This window comes from Anser brachyrhynchus (assembly GCF_964034855.1).
Source record: "Anser brachyrhynchus genome assembly, chromosome: 3".
Taxonomy (NCBI): Eukaryota; Metazoa; Chordata; class Aves; order Anseriformes; family Anatidae; genus Anser; species Anser brachyrhynchus.
In genome coordinates, this window is record NC_137696.1 from 100,962,463 (window position 1) to 100,987,612 (window position 25,150).

The 25,150-nt window shown below is 35.6% G+C and overlaps 1 protein-coding gene across 1 annotated transcript in view; it reads right to left on the bottom strand.

Annotated features, from left to right (window-relative positions):
• Window positions 1-25,150, bottom strand: part of TINAG (tubulointerstitial nephritis antigen) — a 48,553-nt gene that overhangs the window by 12,100 nt on the left and 11,303 nt on the right. The window contains exons 5-9 of the mRNA XM_080586010.1: window positions 23,000-23,123; window positions 21,405-21,555; window positions 12,740-12,920; window positions 12,241-12,286; window positions 7,993-8,098 (exon numbers count right to left, since the gene is read on the bottom strand). Of these exons, the coding sequence (XP_080442136.1) occupies window positions 7,993-8,098; window positions 12,241-12,286; window positions 12,740-12,920; window positions 21,405-21,555; window positions 23,000-23,123 (608 nt within the window). The remainder of the gene's footprint in view (window positions 1-7,992; window positions 8,099-12,240; window positions 12,287-12,739; window positions 12,921-21,404; window positions 21,556-22,999; window positions 23,124-25,150) is intronic.

A 25,150-nucleotide genomic window follows, 5' to 3' on the forward strand; every position in this document is an offset into this window, starting at 1 on the left:
ATGAGGAACTGAGAAAAATATATATACAATAATTAGCAACCTAGATATGTGTAGGGCTCAAAGCCCAAGGAGAAAGAGAGAATTCAATGTTGTATATTAGTCTGTAGATAGAAGAGTGGGAAGAAATCAAGGAAAGAAAACATCAAGGAAAAATCTCCTGATAATGAAGTAATTTAAATCCCAGGGGAATTGTTCCCAAGGGGAAATGACAGAGACTTTTAAAAGTGACTTGACAGATTCTTGGACAACATCCTACAGAGAACAATATTACATTTTCTGGAAAATGACCAAAATAATCTAAAAGCACTTTTTGTCTCTTGCTCTTGTGATTATTCCATCTTGATATTTACTTTAAATGAATGACATTTCAAATGCAAACAAATGCTGGACCTCATTACTCACAGAGACAAGGAATCTATTAGGCTTATTTTTAACAAAGCTTTAGACCGCTGATGTCCCAACCTTTGGTATTTTTTGGAAAAGCTTTCAACATTACCCTCTACAGAATTTCCATTTTTATTAAGAACAAGAAACAATTTTAAGGAATCATTAAGGAGAAGGTCTGCTTATTAGTTATAGAAAATTACATAAAAATGGAGTTTTATTTTCTGTGGCAAATCTATTCTGTTAAAAATGTAGTACTTAGTTTTGCCAAACAAAACATTCATGATCTTCAACTGAAAATAACCTCGAATAAAAAGAAATAATTTCACCAACCTGTATTCAGTCCCCTTTGGGAGAAAAAAAATAAGCAAAATACTCCTCAAGGGACATCAATTCCAACTTGCTTTGAAAACACAATTCTTGCACTCCTTAGATAAAAGCATAAGCACGTGCATTCTTCCATAAAAGGATTTTCATAATTTTTTTGTCCAATTCTGAGGTTGTCTTTTTCAGTAGTAATTTTCCCTTGATATTAATACAGTAGAAGTAGGCTCTGAATGCACAACAATGTGTGACATTAAAAAAAAAAAAAAAAAAAAAAACTAGAATATGGAGAGTTTTTCAAAGCATGGAAATTGGTTTTGTTTGAACATTCTTTAGTTTCTTTTTCAAGAGTCTGCATTAGTACAATGTAGATGGACCTCATGAGGCACAGGAGGAATAAAACAAGTTTCAGGGAAAATGAAGCAGCTCATAGTTAAATATCATTGAATACAGAACAAAACTAGAAGTATAACCTAAAAAACAAGAAGAGCTATCAGCATTTGCTTTAAAATGGAGGTGTAGTCAGTTTTGTAGGAGGACAGAGACTAGATCCTAATGTGCTTACATTCAGCTTGGCAAGTAAAATGCTGTTAACAGCAAATAGAGTGAAGAGATCTGGAGAGCATTCTGAAATATATACTAACTGACTCCTTAAGAGTGAAGATGTCAACTAAAAAGAAATAAGGCCATAAGAGTGAAGGAAAATGAGACAAATGTGAGCTAAAATCTCAAGCTCAAGATTCATGCAGTGGATTTGGAGGTCAATGTTTTGCATTAACTTAGGAGTTAAACTGTTTACTGAACACAGATGCTCTAGGAATCAGCATTCTGCATCATCTTTATAATTTCTTCCATCCAACAACTTATATCTAGAACAGATTCTTCTTACATACTTACCATCCCCATCTTACGATCAAAAATACACAAACAGTAAAATGCTATTTTATATCACTCTGTAATTCTTTTTCTATCAGCTTTAATTCACAGTTGCAGTTTCCAAGTTAGGTTGAATTCTGGATTCACTGAAGTCAATGACAAAACTCCCAGTTTGCAGGAATAATGTCAAGATTTATCTCTGTTGCTGTTTGTTTGTTTCACTTTTTTGCCATGGCTTCTCCCTGGCTTTCTTAAGAGTGTGCACATTGAAGATCATGTCACATTTCTTTGAATAAGATGAAGCACAGATATAAGTCTTTAAAAACAGCATACTCAAAAGAATTATGAAGGAAACATTGCATGTATTCTGTTTTTAAAGTTACATACAAAATATAAGACTCATATTGTTACTTTTTCTTAATGCTCTTTTTTTTTTAATTCAAATAGTTATTTCTACATTCACAGAGATCTTCAGGTCAAATGGTAAACTAAAAAACCTTTTATAATTTCCGATACAATATAAATCACATTATTTATATGGTTATATGTTTAATGAGATATTTCTGACTCTTTCCATCCCCCCAAAGTAGCTGGTGATCAAAAATGACTTGGTGTAGTCCAAATTCATCCCATTCAATTTATGTTAACTGAGACTTTGAATTAGGAAAAGAACCATTCTGCAATCAAGAGAGAAGAATAACTCCTGAAGACACATCTCTCCTAAGTGCTGACCCCAGCCAATGCTAATAAAATGGGCTCATTTGTCCACCTAATACTGTGTTTTCTATGTAGGCAATGTTATTTTAGTGTCACCACACTGGCCAAAAGAAAAAAAAAAGAAAGAAATTTCTTTGCAAAATGACTGTCTTCCCACAGACTACATATACTGAGGAAGATGATACAAAGATTACTCAGTCCTCTCATCTTGACCTGGTTTATTTTAATAGAAAAGTTCTGCTTTCATATGAGGGTCACAGTACCTTCTTCTACAAATAAAAAGAGAGCAGGCCACAAGCACTTGCATTCTGAAACTTTTCATCTCACTTCTTCCCTGGACCTGGTTGTATAATTGTCATGATAATACCAGGCCAAAAAAACAAACAAACAAACAAACAAACAAAAAAAACATAACTATGGTAGGGCATGTCCTGTTCTTGAATACCTGCAGGTACACAAAAACACAGTACCTTCTTAAAGACTAGGATTTTAATCTACTAAATTAGAGAACAATTGTGTTCTTAATCTTTGATTTTTAAGGTCAGAGTCACTGACTAGTGTTCTCTGCCAGACAAAATTTTTCAGAAAACGGCTACTGGAATTTGAACCTATGGTTTTGCCTGGACATTTTAGCATGAGAGATGAGTGAAATCATCAGTGAGTCAGTAGTTAAATCATTCCCACAAATCTGTCATAACAAATTGTATAGGAAACAGTCTCATGAATTTAACAGCAAGAATTGCTAAACATTGTGTATCTTTTCCCTGTGATCTTGTATTTATCTTTGCTGTAAAATATTTTTGTGTGTTGCTGTTCAGTTTTTTAAACTGTAGTATCTGATATTGATTGCCTGAAATAAAGAGAAAGAAATTAGAGAAAATGAACTTATTTCTCATGAAAGAAAAAGGGTACTCATCCCAAAGTTTCTTTAGCTGGGAAGAAAATAATTTGGGTTATGACTTTTGGTGGTTTAAGATGATGCCTCTTGGTTATTAAGAGTCTGAGGTGGAATAAGGACGAATGAGTAGGAAAATTAAGAGTAAAACAATATCTGTAAAGCCAAAAATTGGAGCGTCAATAACAGTAGTCATGGGCATCTTTTTTAAGCCTTTGGACTTCACACAGATGAGTCATTTAATTTTGTATTAAATGTTAAAGTGCTGTTGCTCTGTCTGACTAGCCCCTCAATGCTAAAATACAGGTTTTTGCTTCACGTGTCAATTTTATCTCCATTAGTGTGCCTCTTTGTGTAAAGAAGCAATGAATTCAGCCCATGCTTTTTCAGGGCATAGTTGTTCCAATGCCATTTAGTCTGGTGCATTATTGAATTTAAAGCTTACAGTGAATCACTGATAAAAATAGAAGGGAAATTTGTTTCCTATTAATGTACATCTCTTGGTGTCCTCTTATGAAAGTCCTTTGTCATTCTGAGCATCTTCTACATATCTGAAAATCTATCTTGTTCATGAATCAGTATCTAAGGCTTTTAATACAATTATTCTTGCTCCGATCTTTAAGGTGACAGTTCATAGATTTGATTGTAGCCAAAGACTTGGCCTTTTTTAAGGCCTTTCTGAATTTTTCAGTGTCAGGGGAGCAGCAGATGCAGTTCTTTGTGTGGACAGATCAGATATTATAGCCTGGCCCTGATGCTAAACTGATGCAGAGGAATAAGGCTGAGGGAGAATTTGTCTGAGCAGGTTTCAGAAATTAGTGATAGATTCTTTACTATGTTATGCCTATCTTTTAAAAAAAAAAAAAAGAAATATTTGATCTAGAGGCGTAGCTACTTAAACCAATGTACTTCCTCTATAGTTATAGACTTTGACATCTTTACACCATATCCAAACCTGCCTCGCTCTCACTCTTTTTTATCCCTATAAACATTCTTTTTCTCTCCTGTCATATTTTCCTGAGTGGAATTAAGAAGGTCAGAGGAGTAGAAAACTAGGAAAAAAAGTGGAAGAAAAGGTGGACTAGTTTTATAAAGAATCTGCTATAGAATAGACTTGACATGTTCGTTTGGCAACTCCAACTTAAAAGTCTAGATCTGGTAGGTAAATCAGCAACCAAGTTCCTCTTTGATAGGAATTTAGTCTGTTTTTATGATACTTGGGATAAAGAGTACAGTTTCACATCATTTTTCAGTCATTAGTATTCTTAAAATGAGTGCAGCTGAAAATGTGAAAATTGCTAAATTCAACCAATTTGTCTTCCTTTTTCCCTTTTGTTCTTCGTAGGTTTTTTGTGCTTCTTTAGCTTGTTCTCATTATGGTGTGATTTGAGTTGTAAATATATGTGTATATACACATAAATCCTTGTGTGTGTGTACATATATACAAACATATATATGCAAGACATCTTGAAGATACTATCTTACTACAAATATAATGCACCAGTCAGTTTGTTGTTTAAGTTACTTTATAATGCCTTTACAAGTGGGATTCATCTAATCTAGCGTAGACGTTTTAATGTTAGCTCTGCAAGTCTGACATTATCCTCAGGGGTTCTTTTATAGTCAACAAAAAGAAATAGGATCCAACAAAGCAATTCGATTCACTTAAAGACAGATAGGTAGGAAAGAGCAGATCAACAGCCATGGATGATAAAGAGAATCATGACTGCCTAGCAGAGATATGACATCTAAATTTTACACATCAAAACTTAGCTCTTATGAATCCCAGTCTCCATTATTCACTTTTTCTGCTTACCTCCCTGCCTCTGCAGACAAGACACAGAAACTGCTTGAGAGATCCTACTCTCTCGAAATGTCAGCAGGCCAGTCCTGCCTCCTGAAAGCCCTGTTTTACTGTCCACAGAGACCACGTTCTAACCCAAACCGTCTGCTACCTTCAACTGCCTCCACCTGGCTGCTCCATATTTTGCTTTCATGCTTCCATGCAGTTGTTTTCCCATTCTCTCCTTGAGCCTGAGGTTACACACTGCCTCACTGGAGAAAGATTCATCGTTCTATCAGAGCTGGTTTTATGAAATAGAAGCCTTAAAATGATAGAAAATAGCTAACAATTTTAAATTGCACAACAATGGAATTCAGTCAATGGAATTCAGTCAATTAATTCACAATTCTTATGATTCAGTGATCAGTTAGACAGTTTCTATGTGCAAATCTGTTTTTGTTAAAAATAGCTCTGGAAAGCTTCACTAAAATTTCTTTCCATTTTATAACACTCCTCTACCTTATATGTAGTTGAATGCATGAGCAGCTTATGGCACTTTCAAAAATGTTTTAGATTTTGCAAATATCAGTTCAATATGGTCAATCATTATTATAGCTGCCTTTTACAAATATTGACTCTTTTGTACAGAAGGAGTCATAAATGAAAAATCAGATTACTATAAATATCAGCCTGTACAAAGCTGCATTTTTTTTTTTACCATACATCATCATGTCTACCCCTTTTTCTCTCTCTAGAAACCATTTCTGTGAATCAGAATGAAAACCATCATCAATATTTTTGTTTCATGTTCAACTTTAATTAGATTCTCATGAGTTTTTATTTAGGTCAAGGAGTTTGCATTGTCCTTTGAAAAAAAAAATCAACAACAAAACAACAACAAAAACCAAGCAAAGAATGGCAAATAGCTTATATCCGGGCCATATATTTTACATTCAAATTAGTTCAAACTATTGAATGATATGAAAAAATGACAGTTTTATCCTGAAGACATGTAAGTCTTTTCAAAACTGTTTTAGACTTCATAGTGCAGAGTCACATTTTATCACTGGATTTATCATTGCTAGAAATTTAAGCACACCTGGTCTTGGGATCTAACACCCTCCAACTTGTCAAACCTGGATCCAATTTTACAGTTAAACACTTCTGCAGATATTTATGTGGCATAATCTCAGCAGTCAGAACACTTATACGTTAGAAAACGGAAGGATGGGTAATTCTTTATATTGTTGGATCCATTGGATACTTCAGCAATTTTCAGTGAAAATAAGTAAGTAAATGCATTTCCACCATATTGACCTCCTAACAGCCTGAGGTTTCTTTACCTTCACTTTTCTTCTTTTTCCTTCACTTTCTTGCTTGTGTCCTTTGGCATATTAGACCACTTGCCTTTCCTCCTACTCAGTGTTTTGCACCAACCAGTCAACATGATCACCTCTAGGAAGCTGCTGGTCTAAGTCAAGGCTTTCATTGTTTTGCTCATAAATGGCTCCTTACCTAAGGGTTAACTTTCCCATGCACAGTCTATCAGTTCCCATTTAAATCAACAGCCACTTCAACACATTAACAGCCCTCTTTCTCCCTTCTCAGCCATCACATTTCCCCCCTGTGCCAGTGTTGTCTAATCACTCCCCTCTGTAAATTGCTCAGCATATATTCCTCTGAGGGAAAAGTTATTACCACCCTACATTTTCACCAAGCATAGGTCTCCCAGAATCTGCACCCACAGTTCCATAGCAGCTCATCCTTGAACTGAGGTATTCAAACTGTAGTGTAAATTTTATAGTTTAATTTTATTAATTTATCTTTCAGATATACCTTAAATATATATACATAAACCAACATATACAGGCTCTCATTTTTAAACATCTTTTCCTAATGCAGTCCTCTGTTCCATAGTCCATGCCAATTTCTCACTTTCCTTGCTTCATAACATTTACTTCAGGAGCTTTTCCTCTATTAGTCTGAGTCAATACTTTTTGCAACTGTATAGGCTCAAGGCTGATCCTGTATAAGCCTGCTGCTTCTCTCTGCTGCTGTGTCACTAGCAGGCACATTCATAATTCCTAGCCAGCATTTTGCACAACCGTAAGCATTTCCTTGTCCTTTGCAAAGGTATCTTCACTAAGATCACAGGTACAAAATGCAATTTATTTCACTACATTATTTTCTTGAACTACATGTTGAAGATAGTCTCAGCAATCTTCCTAGCACAGGCCTGAATAATTATTTATTTGATATTCTAGATCGCCTACAAAATATTTGTTTGAGGCTTATCTCTAGTCATTTGTCTATGTAACTATTCACTCAGTGATTTAATAAGTGCATCCTTGTATATTCCCTCCATGCCAGAGAAAAGAGGCCTGAGGTGTATTCTGTAATTCAAGTGCATGCACATTGTTAGATACTTGTCATCTCAATACAGTGGCACTGTTCTACATTTGAGGGAAGATCCACTGGTGTATTATTCATATTCTTCTGCAGCAGTTTCAGACCTAGGTGTGTATTTCTTGTGCATCCCAGATAAAATAACCAGCACCCTAGCAGCAGCTTATTTCTGTATGGGTATGGAGAGCCCAGACTGCTGTGTAAGCACACCTGTGCTTGTTACTTAGGAAGCCACTGGCAATTTTTATATTTCACTTTGCATTCTGCTTGGTGACGTGCTTCAATTTAATCATTTCTGTTTTGTTCTTAACTTGCTGTGTACATGGAAGATATGTGAGCACGCACCAAAACATGTTATTCTATAAACCACTGTATTTGAAGTCTTAGAGTAAATGTTGGAGTGGATTAAAAAGTCATAGGTCTATAGCTCTTTCCAGTGATTTCTGAAATTCTCAGATATTGAAAAATGAAGCAACAATAATCTTACATTGGAAGGTAACAGCGTTACACCTCTGACAATGAAGCCATTGGGTTCCAAACTGGGAAATAACGTTTTACTAAGTTCATAACTAGCAGAGAAAAGGGTAAAAGAATATGTTTTACTCACCCAAGGAGTTTGACTGAATGTGTTTTCCATTTGGAACCTGCTTTGTAGGAGTGTCTGTAGATCCCTTCTTTGTAAAGGAAAAAATCTTCATACACTTTCATTATAGCTAAAAGAAAAACAATAGGAAAAATAGCACAGTCAGTAAATATTTCTTGTACTGTAGTTTGCTCCTTGGATTTTATCAATGAGATTTTTTTTGTGTGTGTGTTGTACTGTATAAATGTACTTTATAATTAGAGTAATTACTAATTGCTCAGAAGTTCCCTACTGCGAGTAAATTAGGCAAAATATTGCAGCACCTGTCTCTCAAAGGTCTCTTATCAAATTACTTGGCTTTCCCTGTCATGGGAACTCCCTATCATGGACTTATTCCAATACAGTAAGAAGAGATATCTCCTCTTGAAGGCTTACACAAGTTTTGTCAATTCCAATCGAATCCAGTCCAATAAGACAAATCTCCTCAAGGTTCATGCATAAAATCCTCAGTTCTGACAAGCATCTGCATAGTCAAGAAAAGTATTTAACAGTCGATGTTTATCCATGTATATAACATCCTGTGAAATATGGCAGAGTGCTGATTTGTATGGCTTTTTCTGAACCTCATATAGAGTTCATCAAGTACACTGGAATATCCTTATGGAAAAATGGATTTTCTGTACCTATATTCCTGCCGACTTTCAGTAGAAAGTATTGTAGAAAAGTGGAGCAAAAAACTGTGTCAATAACAACATAAGGCCAAAGAGCTGATGAACTGGAAATTTTGTGCAAGAGAATGAATATTACAATTTGCATTTTATAACTATTCATTATTTCAGAGGAATATCAGTTATTTGATTTTTAAGGAAATTATTTTGGCTTCTTTCCAGTTCTGCCACCATAGTACCATTTGCTTTGTTACTTGGTGGGTTACAAGATCCAGAGACAAGAAAATATTTTCCAGACTTACATTACCTAATCAGAAGCATAAATACAAGCTTAACTTCAGCCTACATTTAGCTTATGATTTTAACACACAGACTGCCACACAGCTTTGAACATGAGAATTAAAGAAACCCCGTCCTAAAGTCTTGCGCCTTGGGATTTCAATAAAGTACTAGTTTCATTGACAATTTTAATGTGGTTGGAGCATTTATAACATACGTGTCTGGTATAGATCTGAATCACCCAGTAAGTCGAGCTCGTGCTGCAGTTTTTTCATCTGGAATGTTTTCAAATTACTTTCCCCTAGCTGCATATTGTCATAAACTTGAAGGAAATTAACTGTCGTTATGACCTCTTGGCCTCTATCAAGTTGGCTGAAAACAAAATACTTCCACAAATTTTAGGGGGGAAGAAGATGGGAAGGCAAAGAACAGCTCAAAACACGACAAACCCACCTACCCATGAAACTTGGCTGAAAATATTCATTGCTAGTTAATTCACATCCAAAATGTATGCAGATAGCAACACAGTGAATTAGAAACCATGATGCTAAGTGGCAAGTCTTGGGGAGAATTATATCAGTTAAGTAAGAATAAATAAATAAATTAAATTGACTTAACGCTACAGCTTCTGCCAGAGCTGTCTGCAGAACCAGAGCTCACAGATACTGACAGCAACTGACCAAGGGGAAAATAGCACAAGCTTTACTCTTGCTTTCTAGTTGCAAGGTCAGGACTCCACTAGAGTTTTCTGTAAAGGTTTACCCCTTCCCTCTGCCCCCAGGCTCACTAGTGTATAGATCTAGGAGTTTAACTCCTCTGGATGTTCCTGTACCACTATATCAAGATCTATATGTTCAATTTCAGGAAACAACTTACTCTGTAGAGTACCTCTAAATCAAAAGCATGTTCTTGGCTCTTTGAAGAAACATCATACCTAAATTACTTTCACTGAAATGAAATAGAAATTTCTGAAGTGTGTTTCCAGAATGATTTAGTCTACATGAAAGAATTTCAGCTGATTGTGTATTAAATCTACACATATGGTGTGTGTGTGCAGATATGTGTATAGTTGTATACATTTTTGTGTATACGTATATATACTTATCTGTACATATATACATACCCTGCAAATTAATCAGGAACTAGGTACATGAAGTGTAGAGTAAACAGAGATGATAACTCAAAATCAAGCACTGAGATGTTTTTATTTACTCAGTGACAATGTTCTGATCTGGACTGTGACTTGGGTGGGATGAGATGATCACACTACACCAACCAGCAGTGTACTATCCCACATCACAGATACTTTTTCATTTTCCAAAATGAATGGATTAATTATTAATGAATCAGAAGAGGCAGCAATTTTTAATATCTTACTGTAGCTTATGCATGAACTACCTGTCATGCATGAACTACCTGTCATGCTGAGCTGTCAGGTCCATGTATAAATACAACAGATTATAAGATTTGTTCTACTATTGATACCTCTGCACAAAATTCTTAAATTAGAATCCATGTGTCTTAGACACGTGAAGATACAAACCCAAAAATTTGGTTGCTACCAGAAGAAAAAAAAGGGGGTAACACTGCACATTAACGTAGCTTAGTGCTTTCTCCAGATCTTTTTATTGTGGCAGCAAATCGGATACTCCTTTATTTCCAAAATCACGATAGCTGAAATTACAAGTTTTCAATACTTGTTAGGGTTGAAAACTTTATGTATTACCAACGATGTGTTCACTTTTCTTTTGGTTGAGACTGAGTAATGTGACAGAAGAGAATGTTATCCTATGTCAGCACAGTAACTATTCAGAGCATTTCCATTAAAGAATGTTGTGGGTAGTATTTAAATGCCCATTTGAAAGTTTTCAAAGAATTAATAATCTTCACTGTGTTTATTTGAATACTGATTTTTTTAAAAAACTTTTTCATCATTTGTACCTGAAACTGCTAATCACTCAGTTCCTGGATCGCATCATCAAATAAAACAATTATGTTTGATGAGATAAATTGTCATTCAAACTTTAAAGCTGCATTAGAAAGTTTTTAATTACCTTTCTATGTCTACTGTTTCATAATTGCTGAAAATATACATATTATTCTTAATGCTAAATATGCACAAAAATCCAAGTATATTCATCTTCAAAAAAGATCACTTTCTATGTCATTATCTTGAAAGATTCTCAAATGTTTTCAAGCTATTAACTATTACTTATTACATTAGATAAGATTAGCCATTAGCACTTTGTAAGTTCTTGAAGAATGACAGGTGAAGGAAAAACGGAAAATAATTTTCAGAAGCTGAAGAACACTTGCAGGGTGCTTTGAGGAAAAAAAGTGACAAATTACTGGATCATAACTGTGACTCAGTTAAGATTCTCATTACAGCAAAAGGAAAGTATGGAAAGCAATTTCACCCAGCAATAGACACTCTCAGACATATGCTCTCCTTTAGATCTAATTTTCCACATACAACATTAGCTTTACCTCATACAGACACTTTCTCTGAAAAATCATTGACATACCAAAATCATATGAATTATTGAGTGGTTTAATGTATCAAATGGCTGAATCTAGATTACTTTATATGGAATATTTAGTATGGGCAGATTAATTTAGCAAACTGTGTGTACATATTTTAGGAATGCAATATTAGAGAGTGATCTGAAATTTTATCTTCAGGATCCCACTTTTAGCATGTTCTTGAAATCAGTGGAAATACTATGTTCACCAAATGCAGCATGGGAAAGAACATTTCCCTTTAGCAAACAAAGTTGGGCAGAACATAGACTAATATTATTGATCTTGTTAAGGCTCAGCTTCAGATTGCAGCTGCCCACCTAACAAGCTGTAAGAAGTAACTTCAACACCATGATGCACTGAAATGAATTATATCTAATAATGAAGATTTTAATAATGAATTGGAGGCTGTGATCATTCATTCTATACTTGAGGTCAGTAGAAATGTAGAGGTCCCCTGGTTTTGCACTGGTCATCCATCCATGAGGTGGACATCTTGCACAATGCCCTTTCCAAATCCCCAGATGATGTCAGCATCATTCATGGCTGCAACCAATCAAGCTAAACAACTAACTCTTCTCCCTCCCCTCACTCCCTGCTGAAGTCTCTTTATTGCACTAGGACTTGAGTCCTTTGTTGCAGGAGGGCTCCTTACACAACAAAAGTTACATAAATGCTGGAGTCTGTGCATATGCCTCTTTTATTCACTGTGGAATGTAACTTATGATTTCTAATACTTTGATACAAGATCATTGTACATTGATTATTTCAATAACAATATTAACATCTTTCAAACTTACCATACCTTGCACTGGTCCTTTGTCCATGATTTCTTCCATTATATCGGTTTCCTGATGGGAGGGAAGCAGCAGCAGAGACAGCAAGGGAAGAAAATACATTCTGTTAAATTACTTAAAAAACACATACTAATTTATCATTGTATACATATGTATATAGATGCATAAAAAATATGTCATTGTACTTGTATTTCTGCTACAGAATATTTGGTTTACCAAATGAGCAAAACCTTCAGAAACATGTTTAAGAATCACTAATACACGGTTCCAGCTGCATAATTTCTTATCTATTTCCTATAGGACCACAAAGCAACGTCTCTTTGAAGAGATAACATAAAACAAAAAAAAAAAGTAGGAAATTTAAACCAATTCTGAAAAGACAAAGGCAATAAAAATGAAGACTCACTCTATCACTCTTCAAGTAAAACAGACATATTTCCACATGCCAGATATTTTTTCCCAAAGGAAAAAACATAATGACAGGATGAGTGCACAGCATGAACTTACTTTTGAAGAGACCCTGTAGTGAGAGCCACAGCGGTATAGCCGATTGGATTCTTCTAAATCATTGGGGCATGGCCCACTTGTATAGTTTTGTCCATATTCACTTGACACATAACAGTGATTTTCACCTGGTGGATCCAAGTGATGCTTCCAAAATGATGGATAACAAGCGTAAGATACAACCCTGTTCAGTTTAAAAAATAATATAAAATAAAAAAGTTGATAAGAGTATTTTTAAACTTGTTTTATTTCAAGTTTTTAATTATTTTGCTACTGTAAGTTCACAGAAAGAATCATTCTTCAAACATATGAATATGTCTGACAGCTTCAACAGGAAGGTGTTTGCTTCATTTTGTATGTATGATGCTTATGATCAAGTTTCAGTTGCAGTAGTTCTCTCCCCGCCCTTCTCTAAATAGAGGTAGGGTAGAAAATGTGTCAGCACTGCCCTTTGTCACCTAGCTCATTCACCTCATTAAGAATGCATGAATGCTCACACTGAATAAAATCAATAAATTACCAACTTTTTCAACAGTATCAATTTGTCAAAAGTGGCTTGTGAAATGTGCATATTTGCAGCAGAAAACTTTTAAGGGAAATGAATCATTTTCTAGTTTTATCTACATTTTCTACAGGAATTTTGCTGAGAAGCTACAGGTCCTTTTGTTTCTTTCAGCTAAAAAGTCTTAGAACTTACATTTTTCTCACAAAATAAAGAGAATATTTGCTCATATTTTCTTGTGAACTTTTGTTGACGTAAAAAATCCTGTATTAAATTTTTTAAAGGTTTGGGTAAAAATAATTGGTCTGTTGGCAAATGAGTAAATTTTTTGGTTCTTCCAAAGAAAGGTCCAATGCTTAGTGGTTAATACCTAAGTAATGCTTAATTAATAGAACCAACAAACCTCTGGAGTGAATGCACCTCCTTAAAAGGGAACTTTACTACCTGAAATACATGGGAGATAAGTACAAGTGAGAACACGACCTGAGAAGGTGTTAAGTACTGAACTTAAGTAAGTTAACGAACTATCTGACAGTAGAGAAGTATTAGGAAAAGCATTTGATTATGGGTTGGTAACTGGGTTGCCTTATCTTGATTCATGGGAAAAATAAAATTCTCTGGAGTGATGCTGACAGAAGGGACTTCACCTAGTTTGAAGCACTGAAAAATGACAGAGAAAGTGTGAAACTTAGTAGGGATTAAAGTGGTGGGACTTATTGCGATTTTATAATTGTACTATTTTGCAATAATGTTTTATGCTTATAAAGCCAATGTGAGTATGATTAAATAAGGTTGCTTTATCTGTAATCTTCATTTTCCCATCACATTGTTCTTGACGGGGTTAAACTCAGGATGAAGTCAGAAAGTATAATTCAAGATAGAGAAATTCAAGGAAGCAGAAAAGTATAGGCTTGTGCCTGGAAGTGAACACGAACCAAAAGGACAAGCAGAAGTATAGAATCATAAACCGTAGAATCAGAGAATGGCTTGGCATGGAAGGGACTTTAAAGATCATCTAACTTCGACCCCTCTCCATGGGCCGGGAGGCTACCCACTAGATCAGGTTGCTGAGGTAAACTTAAATGGCTGGTAAGCATGTGGCATCTGGTGTTCAGAAAAGGTCAGTGACTATCCTGGGATGATGAGGCCACAGGGCTTCTTCTGTAGGTTTCTGGTTATTGACAGCTGGACCCTTTTGAGGAAACTGAAATGACAGACCGTGCCGTGATATAACAGCAGTATGTGTCTGCTCTCTGCAGCTCTTGAACACATCCTATCTACTTCTTAGAAAAGTATCTATATCAAAACATTTTCCAAATGCTGAGTTTTTGCTCACACATACAACAGTTAATTTTTTTCATATTGCTCACTATAAATCTGCATTAATGGTTTTGATTTCAAGGTTTTAGAGTTTAGTTATAGAAAATGACTCATTTTTAACAGTTTTAAATAAACTTGTATATTCTAGAAAGATTATGTTTTTTAAATATTAAGTCCAGTAATGATTGGACAGTTTCTATTGTTATGAAGATTTCAAAATCACAAATATCCATTTACTGCAAGAATCTTGGAGGAAATGTTCAATAGAAAAATCTGTGAAATGAATTTATAGTTCTAACTCAATCAAAGACAAATCTTTGAACTGAAAAAATTCCTCTGGATGACACTCCTCTAGCTGTAGGCTTCAAAGACTCAAAGGTATTTAACGCTGATGCTGTCAAAGTAATGATTGTGGAAGAGCTACAATAAATCACCTGAGGTTTAAACCCATGCTAATTTTGGATGTGAAAATCTCCAAAGTGCTAAATCAAAGGAGCTTTGAAGAACGGGTTAAGAACCCCCATTGCATCCAAGAATGGAGACTGGTAATGAAAATAAGGGGTAGTTTCATGGAGAGGAAAGGAGAGGTTTTAATTCTTTACCTTGGCAATACATCAAAACCTTAATTATAATGAACTGCTTCTTCATACAGTAGCTTATCCTGATATATTCAGCCATTTTGACTGTCTGACTAACTGAACATCCTTTTTATTTGCTTCACTTTATTCAAGTAAAGCATATATTTAAAATACACTTACTAACAATATGAAACATTTAAGTAAAAGCACCCAGAATCTACCATTATTTTATATATTTTTATGAGATTTTGGGACCTTTTGGTTTTCTACATTATAGCACTATATGTTTCTAAAAAAATATACACGCTTCTATGATGTTGCCATGGAAGCATATCAGAAGGGCTCTTCTAAGGAATGGAATAAAGTAGCTCACTGAAACAGAATATTTTGAAATGTGTAGTCCTATGAAAAGGATATGTATTTTAGTAGCTCAACAATTATACTGAACTTACTGAATCTGAAAAAGAATAAACTGCATTTCCATGCAGTTTGAGGCATAATTAGATTTGCCTGTGTTTACTTAGTCATTAGGAATTTTAAAAGATGAGCACACTCATGCTTCAGCTACTCTGGCATTTTCCCATTAAGTCTTCGGTTATAGAGCAATTGACCCTGAGGAGTGTCTTTTTGCTTAGCAAATTGTTTCTGCCCAAACTAGACCAACACACTCAGGAGTTGCAGAAAACAGTAACTCTGCCTACAAAAAAAAAAAAGACTGCACATCTAAGGGCAATCAGGCTGTTATTGTTTAGGTCTTCAACCTACTTACTGGTAAGTCCTTTTAATTCCTTCTGAAATGGCTGAAGATAGTCTGATTCCCCAGATTTTAACTGGGGAATGATAAGTATTTAGGCTACATGTACATAGGATGTTGTTGTTTGTTTTAAAAAGTATTATACTTTATTTCTTCCACTGGGTAGAAATAATACTTTGTTTTATATATATGTGTATGTTTTCATATATATATTTTTATAATGTTTATATAATGTATCTATATATGTAATTACTCTAGTCACCACTGATCATAGCATTCCAAGAGAAATACAGCATTGCTGATGAGTGCAGTCAGGCCTGCAAAGCAGGTAAGGTGGGTAAATACAGCCCTTAGAACACAATCCCTCATAAGCAGAGCAGAAGTAAGTGACTGCAACCCAGTGTAAGTGTGCTTAGAAACACCATGGAAAAGAACAGAGGACAACTGCATTCATGAGATGGGGATCTTTTTCCCCCTTCTTTCAGTCTGATTACCCCATTGGAGTTGTCACAGATTCTGCATGGATGGCTCTTACATTTATGGTAACAGAAGTGAAGCAAATGATTAACTGGCATTCTGGATCTGTGTAGTATTACAGACTTGACAACTCATTCTGAAATAGCAGTTACTTTTGAATTCTTTCACTAACTACAGTTTTTGCCATCATGATTGACATAATTTAACATGAAGATTGCCTTTAACTCCTTGCCAGAACATCTGTTTGTACATCCTGAAACATCAGTACAACATTAAACACTAAAAACCTTTAAGGGAAGTGGATCAGAGAAGTCCTTGCCATGAGTCATAGAAGAAAAACAGAAACAAATGTTAATGGGTTTAAGTGTACATATATATAAGCATATAAATAAATACTAGGACTAGGACCAAGCAACATCCATGGAGAAGCATCATAAGCCTGTGGTGTTCTCATACATTCTTGGTGAATTCATCTAGTCATGTTTATGTGTTTAGCTTTATCAAAATATTTCCTTTTTTATTGCATATATATCTGAATTGAGAAATGAGGACATAGTTTAAAATATTAGATTATGTTAATTGCAAGTTGGCCAAACCTAATTACAATAACATCCCTATCAAACCCTGCAACCGCTAGGAGCCCAAGCTATGAAACAGATCAGGTCCTGATTACAAGCAGTATTTGTATTCAAGTGTGTAACCATTTACTTCCTGAAAGTAAAATATTTCTTTCTCATTCATAAAGACTGTAAGCTTTAATTTCCATTACCAGATTAAAAAAAAAAAAAAAAAAGCTTCCAAACCTAATTGATTCCTATGAAAATATGGCTTGTAATTGAGATGCCTAAAATTATTAATAATTAGATTTATTCTTTAATTAATGGGGGAAGACAGAGAGAGAGGGAGAGAGTTAGACAGTGATTCAGCTCCTCTTACAGCAGATTTCACTGTTAACTGGGTGCTCAGCCTTTCTGAAAGCTCTCCTCACTGAACTTTATGGAAGTCTTCCTTTGACTTCACTGGCAATAGTTTAGGCCAGCACTATATTTTCCTGAAAATCTATCAAAAACTTGAGATAAGCACACTTCAGAAATCAGAAAGCCAGAAGCTTTAAAACAGCTTTGAACACCTGCTGTGAAAATTTACAAGCCCACACAGAAAATCAATGTGCTTTCTGCCTATTGCAAGCTATGGAGATAATGAAAAAAAAAAAAAAAAAAAAAAAAGATTGCAATACACTGGCTCATAAAATAAAAGTTACCTGAAAGTGTGAGGAAGCAAGCACCACTTAATTGGGCTCATTCAAAAAACACTTTGGAATTTATCCCATAAAATTCCAATTTTTCATAGTCAAAAGTAAAGTGTTGTGGGGTTTTAGCTATAAAAATGATTCAATCATCAGCATTAGTGGATTAAATTTTTTACTTTTTTTTTCCAGGTAAATGTGATAACATTTGCTCTTGGCCACTGTCAGAGAGAGAAGATTGGACTAGAAGGACCCTTGCTTAGACCCAGCATAACCGTTCTAGTGCTCTTCCAGCATCTGTCCTCACTCTTTCTATCTTTCTATCTAAGGTGTTTATTTGTGGCTAGAATAGTTGGAGGAGGATTTGAAATATCATCTGAACTTGAGGAATAAAAATCAGGATTTAGAAATATTGTGTATAAAAATGGGTAAGTAGAGATATTTTCATGTTTGGTACTTTGATGGTGAAGCAAAATCTGGGGGTAAGCATGGAAGGCAGGCAAACTTCTGTAAGAGCAGCAAAGCTGTATGTGTAGGAGCTGGCTCCACAGGGATGAGAAAGCTAAGGTCAGCTAAGAAGATGATCTTGGACTGCAGAAATTTCTTAGATATCTAGATAGCCTTCAAAAGTTCTTGATGGTTCTCACCACAACTGCTCTGCAAATTGTCAAATTGTTTGCTCAGTCAGCTGCAAGACTGGTGAATCAGATGAATGAGCTGCAAGTCATGTCTCAAGTGAATGAGCAATAGTGCACATACTTTGAAATCTGGAGTATAGACATGGCTGGGTAGATAGCAAAATGCCTCATACAGCTTCAGCATGCCTTGCTTTCTTTATAGAAATATATTAACTCTGGTATGCCTAAACTATCTCTGAAGAGTGCTTTGTGTCACTAATCACACTGCTTCAGGTGAAAAAAGATAGAGTTTCTTGGTATAGGAAGAATCTTATTATTACGGGTTCATGGTGGTTATGCCCATACAGGGATGACAGTCAGGGGGAGCAGAAACCCAGGAGGCTGCAGGATTCCTTCATTCTTTAGGGCTTTCCCTCTAAAAATAGCTGTCTCCAACTGTTGTGGAGATAATACTGATTAAAATGAATCTTTTATCTTATCTACACTACCAAATCTTCTGCTCCCATCCTTAACATGGTAAGCAAGCAAACAGTTCATTGAGAAAGAGTTATATTTACTCTGTAAAGAGCATGAGCTACAGATTAAAAGGAGCCTGCTCTTCTAGATATAGAAAAGAGTTACTTAAAATATAAAGCTATAACTTTCATTTCTTCATGAATGAAACCTTTGCCTAAATGAGGTGCTGAGAGGCCTTTACCAGGGTGGAATCCATTACTTCCCACAGTAATCACTTACCTAAAGGGCCTGCCACTCAAAACTAGTCAAAACTAGTTTAATGTTGAAGCCCTGAGATCTTTGTCAGATCAAAAATAGTTCACCTGTTTAATGCATTTGAAGACAAGCAGAATGATCACTTCGTATTCTTAGTGACTGTGTGAATGACAGCGCTTTGGTCTTCACCTAGATCCCCATGCTGCCATGACAACTATGACGTCTGATGCAGCACATCTGACATTTTCCTGATCTTTTCATGGTTTGTTTGTTTGTTTTTAAACTAAAATTAAAAGTTGACAGACAGCAGGCCTGAGATCTCTCTATCTACAGGTATGAGCTACATCAAAGACAGAATAAAAGGTGAGAGTGTATGAAAGCAAGGGGAAGTAGATTATGGTATGGAACAGGAAGCACAGAAAAATAACTTTTACAATGTGAGAAACAGCTGAATTTAATTATAGAGTATATAACATCTGGTTATTGCATATCCTCCTAGAAGCCATTTCCAGGCACATGAAGGTCAAGGATTTGACTGGGAACAGACGGCACAGACTTACCAGAGCAAATCATGCCTCATCATGATGAGATGGTGAGATGAAATTGCTAGCTCCATGGAGAATAAGAAAAACAGATGATGTAATTTACCTTGACTTTAGCAACCTTTTCAGTGTTTTCTAGCTGAACTGGAGAGGGACTGGATGAGTTGCTTACAATTTCCATAAGTGAACTGGGCTGCCATGATAGAAGGTTGACTGTTAAAGTGACTGGTAGCTCTTTACTAGTGACATTCCTCAGGAGTCAACATTGTGTCATCTATATTAAAAGCCTTAACAGTGGGACATAGTGAATGCTCAGTAAGCTTGTGGAGGATGCCAAATTAGTGGTGAGTGGTCGGTATGCTGGAAAGTAGGGCAGGGCTGCCATTCACAGGGACATTGACAGTTTGGAGAAATGAGCTGACAGAAACCTCATAAGGTTCAGCAAAAACTGAAGCCACATCCTACCACTGAGCCAGAACCGTCCATGCAGCAGTACAGGCAGGGAACCACCTCTAGAGAAAGCAGTTTTACAGGAAAGTACCTGGGGTCTTGATGGGCAGTAAGTTGAACCTAGGTTAGCAGTGGGCACTCCTGATAAAGGTGGGCCCACAATACTGATTTTGATCTTGCTAAGCAAGAGCATTGCCAAGACATAGTGAAAAGTGGTTATCCCCCTCAAACTGTTACTTGCAAGGTTACATCTAGAGTACTGTGCTCTTTTATGGCATCCCCAGTAAAGACATCAACAAGCTGGTCAAGTCCAGTGGAGGACCACAAAGGTGCTTAAGGGGCTGAAGCGTGTGTTATACAAGGAGAGGCTGAGGGAGATGAATTTGTTCGGCCTGGAGAAGAGAATGTTAAAAGGTATTCTAAGTATTGTCTTCAGCTACGTAAGGAGAGGCCACAGAAGAGACAGAACAAGACTCAAGAGGTACAGTGAAAAGATGAAAGGCATCGATCACAAGTTTTACTAAAAAGATGCAGATTAGATAAAAGAAGAAAGTTCTTTACTGCAAGAATGATCAAACCCAGAGACACATTGCAGGAAAGGCTGTGGAACCCCCATCCTTGGAGATACTCACGACATGACAGGGGACATGGCCCTGAGCAACCTAATCTAATTTCAGAGTTAGTCATGAGCAGGACAGTGGACTAGGTGACCTCCAAAAGTTCATTTCAACCTAAGTCATCCTGTAATTCTATAAATTGTTACATGTCACTTCAAAAAGCTTCTAACTGTTCATGTAGAGTTTGAGGGTTATTAATTTTGCTGAGTCCAACTCGAAGATAGAAAAATTCAGGTACAGTCCTTGCTACGGTGTTACATTCTGAAACAATCTTGATACAGTATGATTACAATTTGTTTTATATAAAGACAACGTCTGAACCTTTTAAATATTCAAAATATTGTCTTTTGCAACTGGTTGCTTTCTCAAGGTCGTTTAACATGAAAAGCCTGTATCTCTATAACTATAGAAGTTTTGAGTGCATTTATGGTATTTTCCTAGACATAAAAAAATCTTTTCTTGCTTTTTTGCTGTTAGAGAAGTTACTTTTTTTCTCCATAGTATTATAACTAAAGACAACATCCAGATATAATAAGTCTTGAAGAGGAGATGGGTAGTTTAAGAGTTTTCTCAGCAAGAGCTCCTATCTTTCTAATTCAAAATAGTCTTCATTTATCTCTTTGGGAATGATTCATAGCTCCTGGGCTTCAATAAGGTGTTTTAAAGAAGGTGTAAACCAGAGAAAGTGACTGTCCTGATGAGGTGACACAGGTAATCTGACCTAAGACAGAGCTAAATGTTTCTATCTTGAAAGGTCAGAAATCATCATTATCACACATGTAAATTAAGTGACTGGGTCAAGTTCAGATAAACTAAACAGATAAAATATTTACCCATGTGTTTTCAGATATCTCCAAGCACCATCAACACTTCCACCATTACATCCATGCTGATTCTTGGTATCACAAGAAATCAAGTTCTGAACAGAAAGGTTGTCTGTGATCTGACCATCAGAATGAATTGCTATTCTATCTGCTGCAACACCTGTTTTGAAAGAAATTTTGTGTTATTAGAAACAAATAATTACTCACTGCTTTTTACTAGTTATTGTGAAAGAGTGACTGAAATTATAACATCAGTATTTTCTGTCTGTAGACATTTTTGCAAAAGAATTTGGATATTATCTGTCAGAATCTTAAGAGAGTTGTGAAACTGCAAAGCACAGTGAGCAACTTCACTGTAATTTTATAAATCCATAGATTTACCAAATATCATCAAAACTTAAATATAAACATCAGATGAGACCTTTAGATAATATAGTCTGATAATCTCTATGTCTGTACATGAATATTCATCTACATTCATATTCATCTATCTTCAGCAGAAGATACAAATACTCCCCACATCTCTTAAGCTGAATTTCCAAGTCCCTTTTCTTTCTTTTTTACCTTTTCTTCCTTTAGGACTATTCAAGACTGAAAATATGTATTGGTTTTTTTTTTGAAAGAATATTTGGAATTGCTCATATTAATGTATAAATATGGGATTCACACAAAACTACTTCTGAGATAGTCACCTTAGATGTCTGAACTAGATCAGGCATTCACGATTCTAAGTATTTACATATTTATTCAGAGGTTTAAAGGCAGATTAATTAACTAAATTATAAGTGAAATCAAACGACTTCTTTGTAATGTTGTGATTTAAATAAGAAATCTTCACCCATGAGGACCCACTGGCCAGATCAAGTAATAAGGATTTATTTTAATATTTTTTTCTCCATCTTTAGATATCTTAATAGGTACTGAGATTTATTGCAGCATGAGATAAATGAACGTAACTGATCAGTATATTTTATTTGGGAAAAATGACACAAATACTCATGTCCATTTATCATAAAACCAGAGGTTGTAACACATGATTTTATTACTGACATATTTTTATATATAAACCTTGAAAATAATTTCTTCCACAAATATCTGACCAATTTCAGGGTTTTCTTCTCATAAAATCATCAAAAAGATTGCACCTAATGTACTTGAATAGCAAGGGTTAGGCAATGGCAAATGCACAGATATGAAAAAATATATATATATAATGATGCCTTCCTGTTTTAAGCATTCAAGTCAAGCATGCAGTTGTGCAAGCAAAGAATGCAGATTTGTTTAAAGTTACTCCACCATTTATGATAAACTTTACTAGTCAATTCATTTGCTACTTTCTGTCATCAAAAATTTTCATACGATACAGAAACTTATGAAAAGCAAAGAAAAATCCCTACCGCTTGTATTGGTTTCTTTGTCTTTGGGACATATTAGAGGGAGAGGTGTAGCAATTTTAAACATTACTATTTGCTGATAAAAAGTTAACAGAAAGTGGAAATTTTCATTGCTAAATGAAATTACATCATTACTAATCACTGTACATTTTCATTACACATGTAACCTAGAATTATATTTTAATATGGAGGTAAAAACATGAATATTACTTGCAGTTGAAAAAGCCCAGGATGCTCCACAATTTCGTTGATCCAAAGGATCATGAATCCACTCAGGCCATGCATAAGTGGCTGCAAAAAACTCAGGAAATTTTCCTTCCGGAGGTGAACTTCCCTAAAACAAAATGTAGGAGATCTGTATATGCTTCATTTCCTACTTTTGCCTTCAATATCTCCCTCATTTTGTTTTAAAAATTCTTAATGTTTGATTTGAGGAAACCTAAAACATCGGCAGCTGTGGCTCGCCAAGCATCCACGTGGCAACCACCCTGTCTGTGTGCTGAAGCTGCCTTGAGAGCCAGAGGCTTCTGGCACTGCCCTGTCTGAGCTGGAAAGCTGAGCTGCACAGCTGCCAACCTGAATAACCTGTCCAGTTTTCCTCTGATTTTTATTTCAAGCAACACTTCCCTATGAAACATGTCAATTATGGCCCAGCTGGCATTTTTGGAAGAAAAAGCCGCCTGCTGCAAACAGTAGTGAAGTCAGGTACCTGCTACCCTATTCTCCTTGACATGCTTTACATATTTCCACATGGCTGGCAATAGAAAATTCCAGTTACTAGTAGGGAATCAGTAGAGTGTATCATTAATTCACTTTTTACACAGAGCTTTTTCGATTTCCAGCACTTACTTTCATTCCAGAATGAAAAGCCGTGATTTCCGTTCTGGTTTGCAATCTGATGTTGAGCTGATGAGAATTCATGGCCTGCTCAGTAAAGCCATTTGGACAGCCATTTTTGGCATCTTCATCCCTCAGCTTTAATTTATGTCCTCCACGCTTTGAACAAATATCCACATACGCAAGAACCATCTGGTACAACTGCTAATAATCTGCTCTATGTTTGACATATCAAAATCACTGACCTATTTTTTTAAATTGTTTAACTTTATGGACTGATTGCTTCTGCTGCACAGGGAAATAGGAATGGCTATACAAAACTACAGGATTGGTCCATCCAGTAGCAGTTTGTCTCAAACAATTGGTTGTAACATCTGTTCCAGAGGAATATACAGCATACGAAATATGATAATCTGTTCCCAAACATAACATTTACCGTTGTTTCTTTGCAGGCTCACACCCAGAAGTACAAAATCTTCTATCCTGATCAAAATCCTTTATTTTATTTTGGTTTACTTATCCTTAGTCTTCTAATTCGGTGTGTCCTTGCTGCACTATTATTCTAAATTGCTTGTGTGACTTACAAGACTAAGTACCTTTTTCTAAGATGATTTGCATATTTGTGCCCAGTTCTTTCAAGCTATCTCAGGACTCTTTGGCAACTGAACTTTACCACTTTGGCTGCGTACAGATAAATTTGTGGCTTGTATTGGGAAACAGCAACATCTCCATCCAGCTTGTACACCTGGATTTCCTTCCCACATAAAACCAATAGTTGAGAAGAAATGTGTGAGAAAGAAAAAAGGAAGCTTGTACATCAGGTCTTTATCTGATATTAGACTGGTATACAGCACTTGCAGACAGAATGATACAGTCTGTACCTACACCCAGATCCAATAACTCTGAAGTGCCTGAGGTTTACCACTTTAGATGTAGGCTGTGAGTCCTAAATACCATTAGTCATTTTAAAAGTATATTGCAATCTCGTATGTCACTTATGTTCTTCTGAAAGTTTTACCTTCACACATAACAAACCAGTAATCTTAATCTTGCTAAGATTTTAATCTCAATATTTTCATTAATTGCTTTCGAAAGCCTGCTTCCTTCAAAAGCTTGTTGGAAATATGAGACTTGCAACCACAAACGTCATGCACAAAATAACTGCTAAGTTAAAGATCTTGCTAAATTTTCATTAAGTTAATTATTAATGAACAAGCACAAGCACAAGATTTACTTTGAAGATGAATCGTACTGGCAAAATTGCAGATAAAGAGCGTTTCATTTATTTGATAAACCTGCTCACTATCAACAAGTAGACAAATAAAAGTTGGCAAATTTTGCTTAGCATGCCTGCCTGAGCAATGACCATTTACAGTCCAAATGAGGTAGTTGAAAAAAATAAATAAATAAATAGACCTTTGGTCCAAGCCAATGTGTTAATTTATATATTCCTAAACTACTGCCAAAGTATTTAATAGCCTCAAATTGTAAATCCCAGAGCAAATCCCTTATTAACCCTCAGCC